Here is a 17,542-nt window from a genome sequence, read left to right on the forward strand (position 1 = left end):
GTCTCATGGAACCAAGGTTCTTATTCCATTATTTTTTCTTTTTCCTGGCTGTTGTAAGAGAATAAATAATGGTCCCAAAATATTTTATATGTAGATTAGGCCTTGGAGGACACAGGCATGAGGGATTGTTCCTGTGCTTTCAATTATCTGCTGCAGCTGAACTGTAGTAATTGAGCACATGGTTGTCTAAACACAGTTAATAAGGTGTTGTCTAAACATAATTAACAAGGGGTAAAATATAGTGGCAAAAACATCCTTCTTTATTTTTACAGTTCTACACTGAAATTGCTAGATATAGAATGAGCATATAAATAGTCACCATAGTTCGTCAGCACCAGAGAAAACTTGGTAACATTTTTTCACATCTGTGCCCAAAATTGGTTTTCTTAAAGGAAAATGTGAGAAAGTTATAGCCAGTGTGATTTTTTTTTTCCAGTGAAATGCAAAGAATATAGAGCAGAAGGGAGTTCAGCTTACGTGCTTGGTAATGTTATGATAGTCCTAAATCCCAACATACAAAAAGAAGCATTGCAGTCCTCTGAAAGATTGACTTTGAAATAATCAGATTTTTTCATTTTACAGTGAAGGTTTAGGGTTTTGTTTTTGTCCATAGTTGACTCACTGCTTGTGTCTTCAGGCTTTTACTTCATAGACTTGGCTGGATGGAAGCCTTATAAAAATTGATTTTCCACATACTCCATTGCTGCTGAATGGGACTAAAACTCCATTTTTGTAGTTTTGTCAATTGGAGGCATAAGTAAAGAAGAACAGGAGTTTTTAAGAATACTGGCATTGAATTTTCCACCTCATTTTTTTATCTGCCCATGTCAGAAGCAGTTAAGCACCCCATCATGGATTGCTTACCTTAAAATCAGGATCCATACCTGATTTTATTCTGGAGCTGACTGGTGCAAAGCAATGGCAGTAGTTAAAACAACTGCAAAACTTCCACAGGGGAGAAAATCCAAGTATTTTCTGCTACAGTTAAGGCCAGTTGCTGCAGTCTGGTCCTGTGCAAACTCAGGAGGTGTGACAGTGGGGAGGAGGTAGAAGCATGGGTGCTCTTGAAACTCACTTTGTAGGTTCACATACTCTGTCACTTCTGTCCACCTGTGTCAGGCCAAATCTACCCTGGTGTTTGCCTAAGGTATTTTCCTAAGGGAAAACAGAGGGAAGGCAAGGGTCTGACTGTGTCTGTGGAAGGCACATCTGGTGTTCAGGCTAGGTCAGAATGTTTTCAGCTGTTGGTGTTTCTAGGACAGCACAGCTTTGTAAATTTGCACTGTATGTCTCTGCACATCATTCTGTATTTTTAGATCTTTAAAGTGTGCTGGCAAAATATCAAATGTACAAGCAATGAAGTGTTGTTAAGAGGTGTGCCAATGGCTTTTATGTCTATAAACTATTTACCTTGAAAAGTATAGGTGTACCTTGGCTAATTAAGATGAAGGACTTTGGACTTGAAGGTTTTGAGAGCAACTTCAAAAAGTGAAAAGAAAATCCACAGTAGGTCAAAGGACTCTGAAGATAACTCCTCCTACTGGAGCATGTCTACTGTTATTTCATGTTTACTGTTTTCAGTGATACAGAGTGAGGTCAGACCTCTTTCTGCTTATGTCAAACAGACTTCATGGGTAGGACACTGAACCACAACTCACAGATTCACAGAATAACCTGAGTTGGGAGGGACCCACAAGGACCATCAAGTCTAACTCTTAAGTAAATGACCCATATGGGGATTTAACCCACAACCTTGGACTCAAGAAATTGCACATCATTTCTTATCCCAACACGGATACAGATTTTTGACCAGACAATTAAATTGCAGTTTGCCTCACCTGTCTTTGAAATGGGTTTTATGGTTAAGCATACAAGGCTAGCACATAAGTAAAGGCCATAAAGTTCTGTGAGGAATTCCTGCATAGAATGTTAAGGGCCTTGAAGATGCCAACACAGACAGAAGTCTGAAAGAAGTTACCTGAATATACCCCAGCTCATGAACAGCTTTGCACCTAACAGCTCTTAAAACAGCTGCTGGCCTGAATATTATTTAGGTTGGTAACTCTGGGACGGCCCAGGCTGGAGGTGTTGGAAAGAAGACCAAGATTTTGGAATGGCAGAGAAAGGTCTGCTCTGTGGAAAGAATGGAGATGTTCTTTTCATCTGAAGTGGATTCAGTAAGGAGGCAGAGCCTTCTGGGGAGGTACCTGGATCAGTTCTAGGAGGTAAAACACAGAAGTGTTTTACAAATGTCTTAAAACAAGTCTTTTTGCAGGAACAGGTCTCCCTCTTCATCACTAACCTTGGCATTGCTTGAAAGCACTTTGAAAATGTTGAAAGACAATGAAACAGTAGCCTAATTAAATTAATTTTCTTTGCCATTCCTTACAAAATAACAGTTGGGCTGAATTCATCAGCTCTGATTTGAACAAGTGTCTCTCTAGGATTTCAGTGTAACTCACTGTTAAGTCCTGTCTTTTAAACGCTTATAAAACACCTCAAAAATATTACATCCAGAGTTAAGAGGGACAAAATTTATACTCAGTACCATTCTTTTTCAAACTCTTTTGTGAGTACCATGTCTCTGTGTATCCTTCACGGATCAAGAGACCGACTAATTTAATTTGGAAAGTTAAACACTCTCCCACAAACCTAGCAAAATATATTTAATAACTAGGCACAGACTTACAAAGCTGGTTCTTCTAGTCAGTTATTAATACAAATGAATATTTCATATAGGCTGCTCTTGTGTCACATTGACCATTTAGGATGTTGGGTGCCAGATCCTTTTCCAGGCTGCTTTTTGTGAGTTTCTAGGACTCAATATTTTGCAGTGACTTAACAACAGATCTCATGAATTCTATGAAATAAAAATAAGAGCCATTAATTCCATGTAGGTCATTACATGGAACAACAGTCAAATTATAGCTTTCAGTCATTGGTCACATTTAATTTGAGCTTAATGATCAGCTTTTCACCATACACTACAAATATCATGATTTTGCAATCAAAGTCTAAAGAAACCATATAGTTTCTACACCAGTGTAAATAGAGGAAGATCCAGGACTTCTGGTAGTTAATGGAATTTATGTAACCTAAATTTTATTGAATACCAGCAAGACAAGCAAAGACAGGAGTCACATCTGAGATGACATTTAGGTCGTCTGATAACCTTTTATTGACACTATATATTAAGATTTTCATAGGCATAATTTAATAATTCTGTCTTTTAGAAGATTTGTTTCATCTGGAAAATCCAACTTTTTGTTTTGTTTTGTTTTCTTTTCTTTTCTTTTACTACTGCACCATCACATATTGCACATTGTCCAGTGAAGTTGATGCTGCTCCTCCCTTCCCCCTGCAGAGCTGGTCAGATGTGGACAAATTTGTCCATCAGTGGAAAAAAGTCACATCAAGATGTATGAGGTGATTAATTTAAAAAAAAAGAAGTGGAGGAACAGCTACTATGAAATCTAACCAATCCACAAACACCCAAGAGCAGCTTGGATATCAGAAATCAGATGGGTTGTCTTGCTCCTTTGCCATGTTCCTGCATATGTTAACCCCCTAGAAAGTGGGGTGCACAGGACCCACATTCTCTCTCAGTGATACCCTGTAAACATGTGTCCATGGACCCAAAAGTTTAAGGGAACTTTATTAGCCAGGAAACATATTTCTCATTTGTCCTTTGCTTTACTGGAAGGTTGGTGTGTGACCAGGTTTTTCACCATCCCTTATCAACGGAGGAAGAAATGCTGTCTCTGTCAGACTCTTGAGGAAGTTACTCTTGTGGTCTTAATTCATTCCCCAACCTTGAAACAGCCTGGCGCATCTGCCTACGGAAGTTTTTGGAACAATATTCTTTGAATAAGCACCCAGGCAGCAGTAAAAGTCAGTAGGCTGTTGGTCCATAATTCTGATCAGCACAAACCAGACTGTAGAGTATCCTTTCCTCATTTGTCATTGCCCAGATAGATGCTTTAACCTGGACAGTCCCTTTTGGTATTGCTCAACTTTAGAAAGAAACTGCCCTCTCTATAGCCACATCCTGGAAGAACTGAAAAAAATGCAGTTCCTTTTTTTTTTAACAGATGATGATGATGAGTCTCGTAAGCATTCTGATTTAATTCTGATTTAACTGCTAAATTTTTGTTTGACTGCCTTCTCTTTTTGCCATTAAGGCTAGCAGTTTCGCAGAGTACTCTGCTCCTAGGGGACCTGAAACTACCACAAAATATAAAGACAGATTTTAGATTAGGAGCAGGCCAATGGTTCATTAAATCTTCCATTTTCCCCACTGGGCTGATAGTATAATCACCACAGCAATAGCAATACAACAAGCACACTGTGATCTGACTACCTCACCTGTTTACAAAGGTAATAGTTTAGATTTATCTTTCTATAATACAGCTGTAAATACATATTTCATATGTGGTCACCATACAAATGCACATTGCCAGAACTCCTGCCCTGTTTGCTAGGTAGGACCTGTCATCATCTCTTTCCTCCCTGGAATAGGCCATTTCCCAACACAACTCTGCCAACTTTATCTGTAATCACCTAGGAAAAAGTAATACAAACTTGGAAAAAACCCTTTCTTCTGCTGATTGGCAAGTGCTCCCTTCAATGGCAGCATCCTCTGGAGGTGCCCCAGTGTCTATTGAGTCAGCCAAAACTACTGTTCTTTCTCATGTGGCTAAAGCAGGGTCTTATGGGAGACCAACAGAAATCTCATACAAACGCCTTAATTTCCAGCAACAAAATTGTCACTTTCTTAAGAAGTCTGTCACCTAGCCCTGTCTCTGCTGTGTTATCTTTGTGGTACACATCTTTTATGGGCTGGTATTCTGGAACTGCAGAAGAAGAGAGTGATTGGAAAGAAGCTCACCCTCACCAGCTGGAGAAGAAAAACTATAAATACTTACAGAGAGCTGCAGAACAAACCTACCACTCATATTGAAAAATTGGTTTGTTACAAACTTATTTTTAGGAATTAGTTAAAAAGCACGGCAAGGGAATGACTGAATGATGTGTTCTTTGACATGGAGGTGCACCCACCTTGGTACATGGTGCTTGGTAATACCAGGAGTTCCTGGGTTTCTTTACTCTTTTGACTACTGTCCTGTTGGGGAGTTCAGCAGTGTTTGATGAAGCTGCATTTCTTTGCAAGAAAATTAGTTCTGAGTTGTTTCTGGTACATGCTTCCTCCCTGCATGTTCCCAGTATCCATTCATAGTTTGTGTGTGTTCTGTTGCATGGCTAAGCACAGAAGAGCTCTGCTGCCCCTTTTTACAGATACTGCTGTCTCTAGGTGTGCTCTCAGGACTGTCTGGCTGCTTGGAACTGACAGACTGAGGGGTTGTACTTCCCATGCTCCTGTGCTGAAGCAGTGCAACTCCTTCCTCTTTCCTGTGGACTGTGGGATTTAAATCAGAAAGGCACAGAAAGGCCATTTTATTATGTTATGAGATAACTCTTCAGCAGCAGAAGGGAAGCTTGGAAGCCAAAGTACTGCTGCTGACCAGAACAGGAAGGTGAACGTGGTTTGATTTGTCATGAAGGAAGGTGTAGGAAGCCCCGCATTCTTCACCTGCTGCACTTTAGACATTTCAGAGTGCTCCCTCTGTAAATATTTCACATGCTAAAATTAAAAAACAAACAAACAAACAAAAGCCCAAACAAACAAACAAAAAAACCCCACAAAACCAAAAAAACCCAAGAGTCAACAAACACCTAAATTACCTGCTTCCCCACTTTTCTTGCTGTTACGGTACAAGCAGGCTGCAGTCAGTGTGGTCATCTCAGCTGCTTTCCCAGGACCACTGTCTGCTCAATGTGGCTTTCACAAAGGAGGATGTTGTACTTTTTGTCTTAGCTTTGTGCTTCCAGGGCACAGACTTACCTGCCAGAACTCCTGTGAGTCACCATGTAAGCAGGTCAGGGCAGAATTAATACCTTTTCTATTTTCCAGCTGGGCCTCACCACTGGGGAAAGGGAGGTAGAGAATTCAGGAGTAAAGCTAAACCCAGGAAGAAGAGAAGATGGGGGGTGTTTTTAAGACCCTTTTAAAATAAAAGGTAAAAGTTTAGCTTTTATTTCACATTATGCTTCCCTAACTTGATTGGGGATAAACTCATTTCCTCAAGCTGACTCTGTTTTGCCCTTGATGGTAACTGGTAAATGACCTCTCTGTGCCTTTATCCTAGCCCAGGAGTCTTTCAATATATTTTCTCTCCCAGTTGTTGAGGGAATTGATAGAGCAGCTTTTGTGGGCACCTGACATGCAGACAGGGTCAACCTACCAACCCCTGTTTGAAAACAAGTTTGAGAGGAAAAATATTCGTTTGTATTTTACTCATGGATATATTTTGATAATACTATGGGCAGTAAAATATCAATTGGGCATTTTTTTACTTACCAGAGAAGTCACTAGTAGTATCTGAAGGGTAGTGTAGAATGTAGGACATTTTGAGCCTGAATAGGTAAGAAAGCTGCATTAGATGATGCAGTTTCTGATCAGTCTCTCTAGTTGTAACAGATTGTAATTGTACAGTAATTCACTGCTACCTTATTTTGAAAATCCCTGCAGATGATTCCCACCAGACAGACTGCTTTGGTAAGCAGTTCATTTCAAGACCTCACAAAAGCACCAGCAGAGAGTAGGGCGAGGACAAAATGAAGCAGAAGTGATTTACTGAGTAAGCAATGTCATCATTCTGCTGCACATCATGTCTTTGCAAGATAGAAATTTGTTGGTTGATTTTACCTTACAGAACAAACAAAATAAAGTAGCAGAGGCACAGAAAGCAGCCTTAGTTCTCTGGCTCCAAGACATATTTACAGGCATGCATCAGATCTTTTTCATGCTCGGGTGGCGCATGCTTGTTGGCAAGGCAGTGTTTTGGCATGCAGCACTTCTCATAAGCTTCTACCTGCTCATGGTGTCTATTTAGGTAATTGAAGCAGTTACTTGGAGTTTGCTATCCTTGTTTTGCATAAAGCCTTCCTTGGTGAATTATGTGAAAATGTAACTTGGTTTCTACTGAGATAAAAAGTACAGATTAGTCTGACTCACACCATGTAGAGCTGTAATTGGGGTCACTTCTAGAGTCATGGAACTAAGGGAAGCCACCATCCTGTGGAATTGTAGAAAAGTGTGAGTGTGAATCAGTGTGTGTGTGCTCCAAGGAAAGCTCTGCAGTAGCTGCTAAATGAAAAGACAGGCAGAATTACATCAATATTATCTCAAAGACAGCAAAGGGACACTGTAATCACCCCTAGGCACAGACTCTGTGGCTCTGTTATCAGTCTAGGTTAGATCTCTGGGTGTCCATAACCCATCACAGTTGGATCATTGTTCGCCTATTGCTCAAACAAGTGCTCTTCTCATTTGCAATTTTGTTCATGGCGCAGAATTCTCTTTGATTTCAAAACTCTAGTACCAAACAATTTTTTAGAAAAGCAATACAGCTTCTTTATAGAGAAAGACATATTGCTTGCAGCCATTTGATTTCATTATTTAAAATTTCCTTTTCTCCCCCCATTTTAATGTCAGCTGAGATACTTGCTAATGGGAGAAACTAGTGTATCATTAGGTATTCTGCCTGATCTTCCTCCACCCAGTTTTGCAACCACCCAAAACATAGGAGCAGGCAGCAGCATGCCCTGGCTAGCCTGAGGAGTTCACTGCCTCAGGAAGTGATCAGATCACATCTCTGTCAGGATCTCCTGTCTCCTTGGGAATGAGAAATGAAGCTCCTTAAAAAAAAAAAAAGGGGGGGGGGTGGGGTGGGTGGCATGTTTTATACACCTAACCAAAGAGAAGATACAGAATGAGTTGGAGTTGCGCCTCATTTCAAAACTCCTCCTGCAGGTTTTGGCACTCTCTGCTGAGTTAAAATGACTGATGCCTGAAAGATTTGAGTAAAGTGTGCTGAGAGTATTTTTGAGAGGAAACAGCCCTACATGGAGAGCTGTGTAGATGATGAAGCACTGCACTGTCTCCTTTGCATGCAGGGGTGGGTGAACATGAGAGACTGCAGTGGCTCTCTTGCCTAAGCCTGGGAATATGTGTGTTTTTTTGGGCAATGCTGATGGCAAACACTGACTCAGCTAAACTTCTACATACCTGAAAACCACAGCAGGGTGGATTTTTACTTGCACATAGCACAAGAGGACTCCTCTGCCAGTGGAGCCAATGAGCAAATACCACTGTGCAAACAACAGATAATAATAGTAGCTTTGTAAGTGTTCACAGTAGTCTGAATTTCCTGGTGGCCAGTGAAGCCTCAGGCTTCAGAAGGTAATGGTGCAGGAGCCAGAATGCAGCACTGGCTGTAGAGCCCCATCTGTGATGCTGCTGACAGCCCAAAGAGCAGCAGGTACTGTGGCACTCCACCAGGCTGCAGATTCCATGCAATGGACAGGGGAGAACAAGCTGCATTGTTCCTAAGCAGCAGGCAGATTTGACTGGGTGTAGCAATGCTGAAGATTTGGAAATCTGAATACTCTGCATACTATATGTAAGTTGGGTAAGTAGTTCTGATGTGCAGCAGGCTCTATTTTGACCAAGAACCATAAAACTTGCCATCAAGCTCTGCTTTTGAGGCTGCCTTGATGATTTTAAAACATGGTTTTTTCACAATACTGACTTCACAAGACAAGGGCAAGTAACAGAGAATCTACAGTTTCAGAGGAACTATTCCTTCTTTCACACACTTTGCATAAATGGTAGCTTGCATTGCACACAGGTGTTTATACACCAGTTTTATGTGGCTTGTTTTGCCTCTGCCATGTAATAGTCACGAAACACAGTGAGGTGGAGTTGGGTCAAGGTCACAAAGAAATTAGAGGAGAGGTAAGATGGAGCTGGGTGGAGGGATGAGGACATATGATGTAGGCATAAAATAAGATATACTCAACCCCAAAATAGATTGTGTCTATCTCTGCTCTATTTCTTTTTGAAAGCTACTTCCTTCACCCAGTATTCATCACAACACCAAGCTACAGTAGTAGACAGTGGGCAGGCATGTTCTTGACATAAAACAATGAGACAAAACTCCTTCTGCAGAACTCCTTGCTGGTGAGACAGAAGCCTTTGTTCCTGATGTGAGCTGGATGTCAACCTATCTCCTCTGTAATTGCAGTAATTAATGCTGTTACAAATCTGTTGAAGTTTCTCATTTACAGAACGTTGTTACCTTTCATCTCACTTTGATGAGGTGAAGGTGAATCTGCTGTTTACAGCTTGATTTAAATACCCGTTTCCTCTGTGAGCAATGACCTGTTAAGGGATGAAGTCAAGCATGTGCACCAAAACACTGTCTCTGACTGAGATTCCTCATCAAAATCTATGTGCCCTACCTGGGTATGGCTGTGCTCAGAGCTCCTGTGGATGTAACAAGTACAAGGAGCGATGAGAGAAAACTGAGGAAGCCAGAAAAGTGAATTGGTCCTGATTAGATAGCTAATACAGCATTTTATCAACTCATTTCTTGTTGTTTCCCGGCCATCAGCATCAAAACTCTGCATGTTGTTTTGAGCTGAAATAGAATGTTTCCCTGCTCCTGAAAACTGAAGGATCATTCCTGTGGTAATGAAATAAAAAACACTGATGTTACCATTCCAGATTTTCACCAGGGGATGTGGCTGCAGTCCAGTTTACAGGTCTGAGTTCAGAGCAACTTCCTAGAAGCCAGCAGAGTTTCTTCAACTTTCAGGCTCTCAAACTTATTATTTCAGCACAGTTATGGCCTTTGCCTCATAATGATTTGAAGTGATGGCATGTAGATTTCAAATGTCCACTGACCTTTCCTAATTTTCTCTTTTTGTTTTATAGTATATTCGGTGCTGTTCGAACTGGTGCTTATATGCTGTACATTTTGATGACCAAAGGCCTGAAACAGTCAGTGTGTGACCAGAGTTTTTACATTGGACCTGTCAGCAAATTCTGGGCATATGCATTTGTGCTAAGCAAAGCACCCGAACTAGGTGAGTACTCTCTCTCTCTTTCTCTCTCACAATATGCGTTTGTGTATTTTTAGAGAAGAAATGTCCATGCAGAAAGCACAGAAAGGGTCTCATCACTGTCAAAATCCCATTTAAGTCTCAGAAAACCTGAGGAAGCATAACAAACCCCAAATTACATGTTTTAGCCCAGGAACAAACTGCAGTGATTATACACAGCAGGGAAGTCAAGAAGTAAAAGCAATCTGGTCCATACCTTTTCCTGAACTACTTGCAGGAAAATAGTAGTGGTATAATCGGCAGTCACACACCCCGTGGCTACAAAAGTGGAGGGTGGGCTACAGCACCTGTGTCAGCAAGAAGTTTTGAGTCAGGCTCTGCCTCCATTCTGCAGTTTTCATTCTTTAATACACATCTAAGTGTACAATTATGAGCAGCAAGGTGCTTCCTCCCTAGACTATGAAAGCTGTGGCTATCTGCCTCCTCCAGTTTCTCATAATACCCCTAGCTTTTCCAGTCCTGATTTTTATAAACTTATATTTCTCCAGCATCTTGATAAAGATACTTGTGATATCCAGGCTTCATGTGTTCTCATCCATGGTTGATTAGTGTAAGAAAGAGTTGTTCTAATGGAAAGGAGCAGCCCTCCAGCTTTCATTTCAGAGGATGCCCTTATTAAACCCCAAGGGACTACAGCTCTCACTGTGTTCAGGTGTACAGCAAAAATGAGACTTTACCTTTCATCAGGTAATTTAATTCAGCAAATTAGAGGACAGCAATTCATCAGCATTAAAACTAGAATGAGACAGACACCAGTTGCCTTGCTGTGTCAGAATCCCTGGGTTTCCTGCTGCTTAAATTGCTGCAAACCCACAGAAATTTAGTTGTTAAAAATGGGGAGCATCAGCTAGAACTGCACAGCAACAATACATTGGACAGATGATTTCTTATTAAAATATGAGTCAACATCTTGCAATTAATGAAATGAACAGCAGTGTTACGGTTTATTACAGACAGTGCAGTTTTGCTTCCATCCATGACTAATATTCAGGATTTAGATTTCCTGGGATAATTACACATCAAACTTAAGTCCCCAGGGTCAAATCTCAGGCATCCTTTTGGAAACACTGTGTGTATGTAGAAAACAAGTAGCACACATATATCTAATTGAGCTGCTCATTGCAATCATGAGAAGCAGACGGAAGAAAAAAAGCAAGAAAGAGGAATAATACATTTCTACAATAGTAAGATTGATTTGCAGAAAAGGGATGTGTGTTTCAACATAACACAAATTTCTTTCTGGAAGCATCTCTTCCAGTATATTAGGTTGCATATGCAACAGCTTTTTTGTGTATTACCTCAAAAGGCTTTACGAATTTTAACTAGGTTCAGTTTGCATGTAGATATTTGAATCAGAGAACACTGTCCTGCTTCTTCTAGGTTTTCTGCTCTCTGTCAAGCTGCATTCTCTTCCAGTAACAGTATATAGTATAATGGGAAGTCTCACAGTAAGAGATGTTACAAATACAGTCACCTACCTCACCCCAGACTTTTGTGGATAATGTTTGCAGCAAAGGGCTACCAAGTAAACCTATGGAGTTTTCAGATGAGGTTATCCATACAGGAAAATGTAGATGCATTAGTTTACTAAAGACTGCATAAAGATTAAGGGCCAAACTGTCTCTCAGACAGGCTCTCAGATCTGGAGCTGAGGTGGATTTCATGCTCTAAAGTAGTGTCTACTCCAGCAACCACAAAGGGAAGAGAGCACTGTGTTAATTATGGAACTGTTTGATATGTTTCTCATTTCCTCCCCTCTTCTCTTTTTTTTTTTTTTTTTTTTGTGTGTGTGTTTTGTTTTCATTACAGGTGATACGATATTCATTATTCTTAGGAAGCAGAAGCTCATCTTCTTACACTGGTACCATCACATTACTGTGTTACTTTACTCTTGGTACTCCTACAAGGACATGGTGGCTGGCGGTGGCTGGTTCATGACCATGAACTACGGAGTACACGCCGTCATGTACTCGTACTATGCCTTGCGGGCTGCTGGCTTCAGGGTCTCGCGCAAGTTTGCCATGTTCATCACCCTGTCGCAGATCACTCAGATGTTGATCGGTTGCGTGATCAATTACCTGGTCTTCTCCTGGATGCAGCAGGGCCAGTGCCATTCCCACGTGCAGAACATCATCTGGTCCTCTCTCATGTACCTCAGCTACTTTGTGCTCTTCTGCCATTTTTTCTTTGAGGCCTATATCGGCAAAACCGGAAAAGAAAGGAAAGTTGAATAGTGGTAGAAACGAGAAGCCATAGCTCAGGGTCATCAAGAAAAACAAAATTATAAGACAAAAAAGGCACAAGGAAACACATATATGTATGGTGCAGCTAAAACTTGGCAGCTTAGGGAAAGTTAGCATGGTTTAACCCAGTAAGTTTATGATCCTATCATGGTGAGGACTCACTGAATTCTACTCTATCTCAAAGGACTGCTGATGAAAGACAACTTCCTTCTTGTACCTCTCTGCTCTAGAAAAGAAGGAGAAAAGAAGAGGAAAAATCAAGAAAAAGAAAGAAAAAAGAGAAGAAAAGAGAAATGGAATAATTATAAGGGGGGAGAAAAAAGTACATTAAATAAGCAGTGTGTTTCCCCAAGGTGGAGGAGAGACTTTTATTCAAACAAAGAAAAAAAGTTCCTTAATATTTTCTAATAATTTCTCTGCATTAAACAAAAAGGCAGAGGTGACAAAAAAAAATCTGTCTATAATAACAACAAGATTGCAGAATTAAAATCTTTTCCATAAAAGGTTAATACCTTTAGCCATAATGAAGCCCAAAAATATGTTTCCTGCATGGAAACTGGCTGAACTCCACACTGTGGTTATGTATGGAAAAGAGAGGAGATTGATTTCTCTGCTTATGTACTCTGCCAGGAGAGCAGATCTGGGACACAGAGTGACCTCCCTCAGAAGGCAGAAAGGAGCAGTATTTTTGCAAGAGTTTAATGTGAAAAGATGCACTGTTGCAATACATATCTCAAAGAGTGCATTTTCCAAGTGAATTTTTCAGTTAAAGGCAAGGAATTTCTGCAGCAGGATAAGTCATAGAGGGTTAAATCAATCAATATTTGCTAAATTACCAGGGGCTAATAGTGGAGGGATATTCAGGAAGGAGAGGGAGACAACTCCCCTCACAAGATTTTTAGGAATTATCCATTACTCTTAATTTAGCCCGCAGCAACACCGAATTAAATGGGGAGAATCGGGAGAAATCGCAGTTAGCAAGAAGAGAGTGATTTATTTGCCCACTGTTTTCAGAACAGAGCCCTGTGGTACAATCTGGATTCTGTGTTTTTGCAGACACAAGGATGCCTGCCTGAGTTGGGAGAGGTGGCAGGACTGTGCGACATTGGGTATCACTGTGCTTCTGCATCTGCCTCCTGGGCAGTGCAAAGATGTTCAAAGTGCCCTCCTCTGGTCATGTGGAGATACTACTACAAAACATACCTGGAATAGGTTTTTCTTGAGATTTGTGTAGAAAAAAATTAGCCTAAACTAAGTAATTTTGCTGCAACTGCTTGACTCTAAAGTCCAGAGAGAGTTATCTTTCATTAAATAAATATATCTCTGCAGAATCTGTACTGTAACATCAGACTGACCGCTTAAGAAGACACTTTCTTCTCTGAAGTCAGCTACAGATATAAGGAGAAATATATTTCACTCTGAACCTTAGAGAGTTAGTTGAGAACAGCCATATTCTTTCAAAGACAAGTAGATTGCATTATCTGTGATATTCCAGTCCTTACAAAGCCAAATAAAATGTGTAAAAGTTCCTAGTATTTCAAAGACGCAAGTATGTAAACTTGATGTTAAATGTGTTAATGTAGTATTCTAAATTGTAACAGCTAGGTAGTTTAACTAAACAATTAGAAGAACTAGATCAACAAAATAGGGACTGCTGTTCTGCATAGAATATACACACACCTATAACTACACCCATATACACATTCTGTGAATTGTCAACAAGAAAAAACAGCCCAGTGGCAGAGAATCACATTTCCTGGCTAATGCAAAAGATTGTCATTATCTTTCTTGCTTTAATTTGAGATTGTACAGTACAAAGGGGTTTTTTCAATTATGATTTTTAGCTTTAATTGTGCTGTCATTCATGAAACAGAGCTGCTTTAGTATCCTGTTAAGAGATGACAAGGGCTTTCGGTGTCTCATTATATACAAAAGAAAAACAAATAAAGTTACATTCCATAATATGTGAATGGTCTTACAAATCAAAGGCCTTTTCAGGCTCAGATCGTAATTATAAATGCAGAAAATGAGTTTACATTTGTGTTATTTAAGTTATTGATGTGCTGACATTATTTTATGGTACAAAACATCGCAAAATGTGATATGCAGTAATGAAGCTATGATATTCATTAATAGGACTACTGTATACGTGGAAATATTAGACAAAACCAATTAAATGTGTAAACCATTTTGTTATACAGCTTGGGAGTAGATAATTATAATGCTGAATAAGCCTTTTTCCTCATGTTTAATTTTGCCCTGGCTAAAAAGCAGGTTAAGAAGACCGGTAAAGAGTGGAAAAGGCAAACTTATAATTAACTGCAATTATCTGATAAAGCATTAGTAGAAGCCCACCATTGTGCCATTTAGAGCCTCAGTCCCATGTGTCTTAAGTCTCAAGAGGGGCTGGAAGTGGTCCAGTGTCCGGAGCTGAAGCTGGAGTAGACCTCTTGGACTCTCTGAAGTCAGTGGAGGCTTAGCTATGCTTTGAACAGAGCCAGTGTGCCTGACTGCCTTTATTTTAGCAGAGGGGAAGGAGCTCTGTGTATCTCCTGCGAATTTGAGGCTTATGGCTCATGACTCAAAACCCTTTTTGATGGCAAGTGACATCATTTCATGGCAAGGACTTGTGGCCCAGCTTTAACACGGGTATGAAACAGGGTTGCAAACAACAATCTACCCTGTTGCATACTCTGCTTTTCTTAACTGCATAGGATTAAACCTCCACGTTTCTAGGTCCTGGATGGCAATTCTGGCAATGCCAACACTGATTTCAGCAGGGCAAGAAATTCACTTGCTCTTTCCCCATCTCCCAAAGCCCTCATGGGTACCTCTGCACCATTCCCAGCATCTGCTCCTCACCATGCCCACTGCCCTCCCAGACAAGGCTGGCTGTGGGAGAGACAGCTTTCCTGCTGCCTGGGAAGCAGCTCCAGTGCAGTCACCAGCCCGAGTGACCTCCTCAGCAGGCTGTGCAGATGCACCCCTGGTGTGCAGGGGAAGCTGAGCACCAAATGCAGGGGGCATCCTGGCAGGTGACTGGGCTGCAGACAAGCACGCTTGTAGGAATGTGCCAGAAAGATCAGACATGTAAGGTACAGTGACAAATTAGGGAACATCTGTTGTCACACTGGGCACTGGCTGTGACACTGCCATTTGCTTCAGGGAATTACAACATCACACACACACTTACACAGGTCCTACGGCCCTACTGTACCAGTGGGCTTTTCCTCTGAGGTTTTCCACTGGAGTCAAATGGGCTAACTGGCATTAAAGAATTTGACAAAAATACAAAAAACAGATGACACTGTTTTTCTTGCTTTTCTTCCCATGAAACATACGTGCATCATTTTCAGATATCGCGTTTAATCCACTTGCATATACTTAAACACTGAGCTTGTCAACCCTAATGTAATGACACCTCAACAGTACTCCTGCTGTTCCAACCTTTGAGCCACAAGATACAGAGCTAATTGGGTCCTACTTATTTCCCCTGGCTTGAGTCTTGGAGTCATATTTTCAGATTTTTCTGTCCAGTACCAGAACTCTTTTTTTCCCTAATTATTATAAAGAAATCTGTAATTCTATTGCATTCACACATGCCATGAGAAACTCAAACTTTATATAAATTTACCAAGGATTATAGGACTTGTGACAGCCGTGAGAGATGCTAGAAATGCTGTTATGGGATCCACTGTTGAAGTCAGGAAAGTTCCACTAGTGATGAGGTCACTCTACCACAGTCAAAGTCTGTGTTTTATGTTTTGATGCATTAATCCAATGTACTGAAGTAAAACCAGAAAGGTCAGTATGGGTTTATGCTTAGGCAGTTCCCAGCAGAATTTGGCTCTTCCGTAAAACTACTTCTGTGCAGTGAACACTTAAAGTATTTTAAACTAGTTAGTGAAAGAGCAAAAGCTTGGATAATTCTTAAATTGTGCCGGTGATGACAAGGAAACCCCTCATTCTTACAGACCTTCTGTAACTCGGAGTCACAAATTATTTATGTCTGGGCTCACCAATAACACCCAACTAGGAGCAGCTGGCTCCAAAAGAGACATCTCACCAGCATCTCAGTAAAATGATACAAGTTTTACTTGCAAGATAAGGGCTGGAGTGTGCAAGAGGAATCACTCAAAAGAGTCATGCAAGGTAGCAGAAAGAAAATACTGGGCACAAATTGCAGGAGAGACACAGAGGGAGATCTATTCCATATCCCAGGACAAAGTATTCCCAGGGTGAACACTCACTCCTTTCCAAGATGAGGAAAGGCAACATGGAAGGAGGGTGGGCTGCACAGTGCCAGGCGCTCAGGATGGGGTGGCTGGTGGAATAAAGCTTCCATGTAGAAGTTAACTTCCTGCAGAAGTTAATTAGGCAAAGTGGGTCTGCAGATTTGTTTGGAGGAATATCCGTGGTCTGATAGCTTGTTCAAGTCCTGGGTGTACTTTATTTTTTTCTCCTGAAAGTAAAAACTTTCAGGAGAAAAAAAAATTTAGTTAAAAACAATGGTACATCAGGGTTCAGGCAACATTCAGGTGGTTTCAGGCAACAAAGAGCATAAGAGACCAATTATTGTGACCGTGAAACAGCCTTTATAAGCAGTGCCAGATACAATACAGTGCTGTAATATCTCTAGTACTTGTAGCCTATTGTGTACTTCAGAAACAGAAGTGTAACATCTTTGTATAGAAATCATAAACACAGATATAAAGTAATGAAGATGGCTTTGATCAAGGAAGAAATCAAAACCAATTTCAAACCATACTGCATAAGTTCAGGACTTGTTCCAATGCCTGCTTAAAGTGAGATTGTTGGTGAGATGTCCAATGACTTCAGGTAGCTTTGCATCAGCCCACCGGAGCCCAGTTGCAGAGGGTGATGTAAGACCTAAATTCCCTTTTTGCTTAGTGGTGACATGAACCATCTGGGGCATTACTCAGCTCTGACGTGGGTCTTCAGACATATTTTCCAGCCTAGCATCAGTGAGCCTTCTACAAAGGAAGAATTGCAACTCAGAATTGTCGGTGGGTTTCCACTGTTTTATTTCAATACATTTTCCATTCCATTTATTTTATTAAAAGCAAGCTAAAGGACAAGTCCCTGATCCTGCTACCATGAGTGCTCCATTGCAGCCAGTGCACTATATGCAGGCTTTTGCTTACAGGGGTAAAGACAGGACCAGGGTCTTGTTACTGACTTAATTTCTAGCAGAGCAAACACCACAGGGTAGGATTTGATTTCTTAAATTGAATCAACTTTACCAGCACAAA

General features: G+C 40.7%; 1 protein-coding gene across 2 annotated transcripts in view; it reads left to right on the forward strand.

The window, feature by feature from the left end:
* The window catches only part of ELOVL6 (ELOVL fatty acid elongase 6), a 73,584-nt gene extending 59,353 nt beyond the window's left edge, over positions 1-14,231 (forward strand). For both annotated transcript variants that reach the window (XM_021525469.4, XM_085578999.1), the window contains 2 exons: positions 9,839-9,990; positions 11,836-14,231. In XM_021525469.4, the coding sequence (XP_021381144.1) occupies positions 9,839-9,990; positions 11,836-12,260 (577 nt within the window). In that variant the 3' untranslated portion in view covers positions 12,261-14,231. The remainder of the gene's footprint in view (positions 1-9,838; positions 9,991-11,835) is intronic.
* Positions 14,232-17,542: the final 3,311 nt, after the last annotated feature.

This window comes from Lonchura striata, chromosome 4 (genome assembly GCF_050655825.1).
Source record: "Lonchura striata isolate lonStrDom1 chromosome 4, ASM5065582v1, whole genome shotgun sequence".
Classification (NCBI taxonomy): Eukaryota; Metazoa; Chordata; class Aves; order Passeriformes; family Estrildidae; genus Lonchura; species Lonchura striata.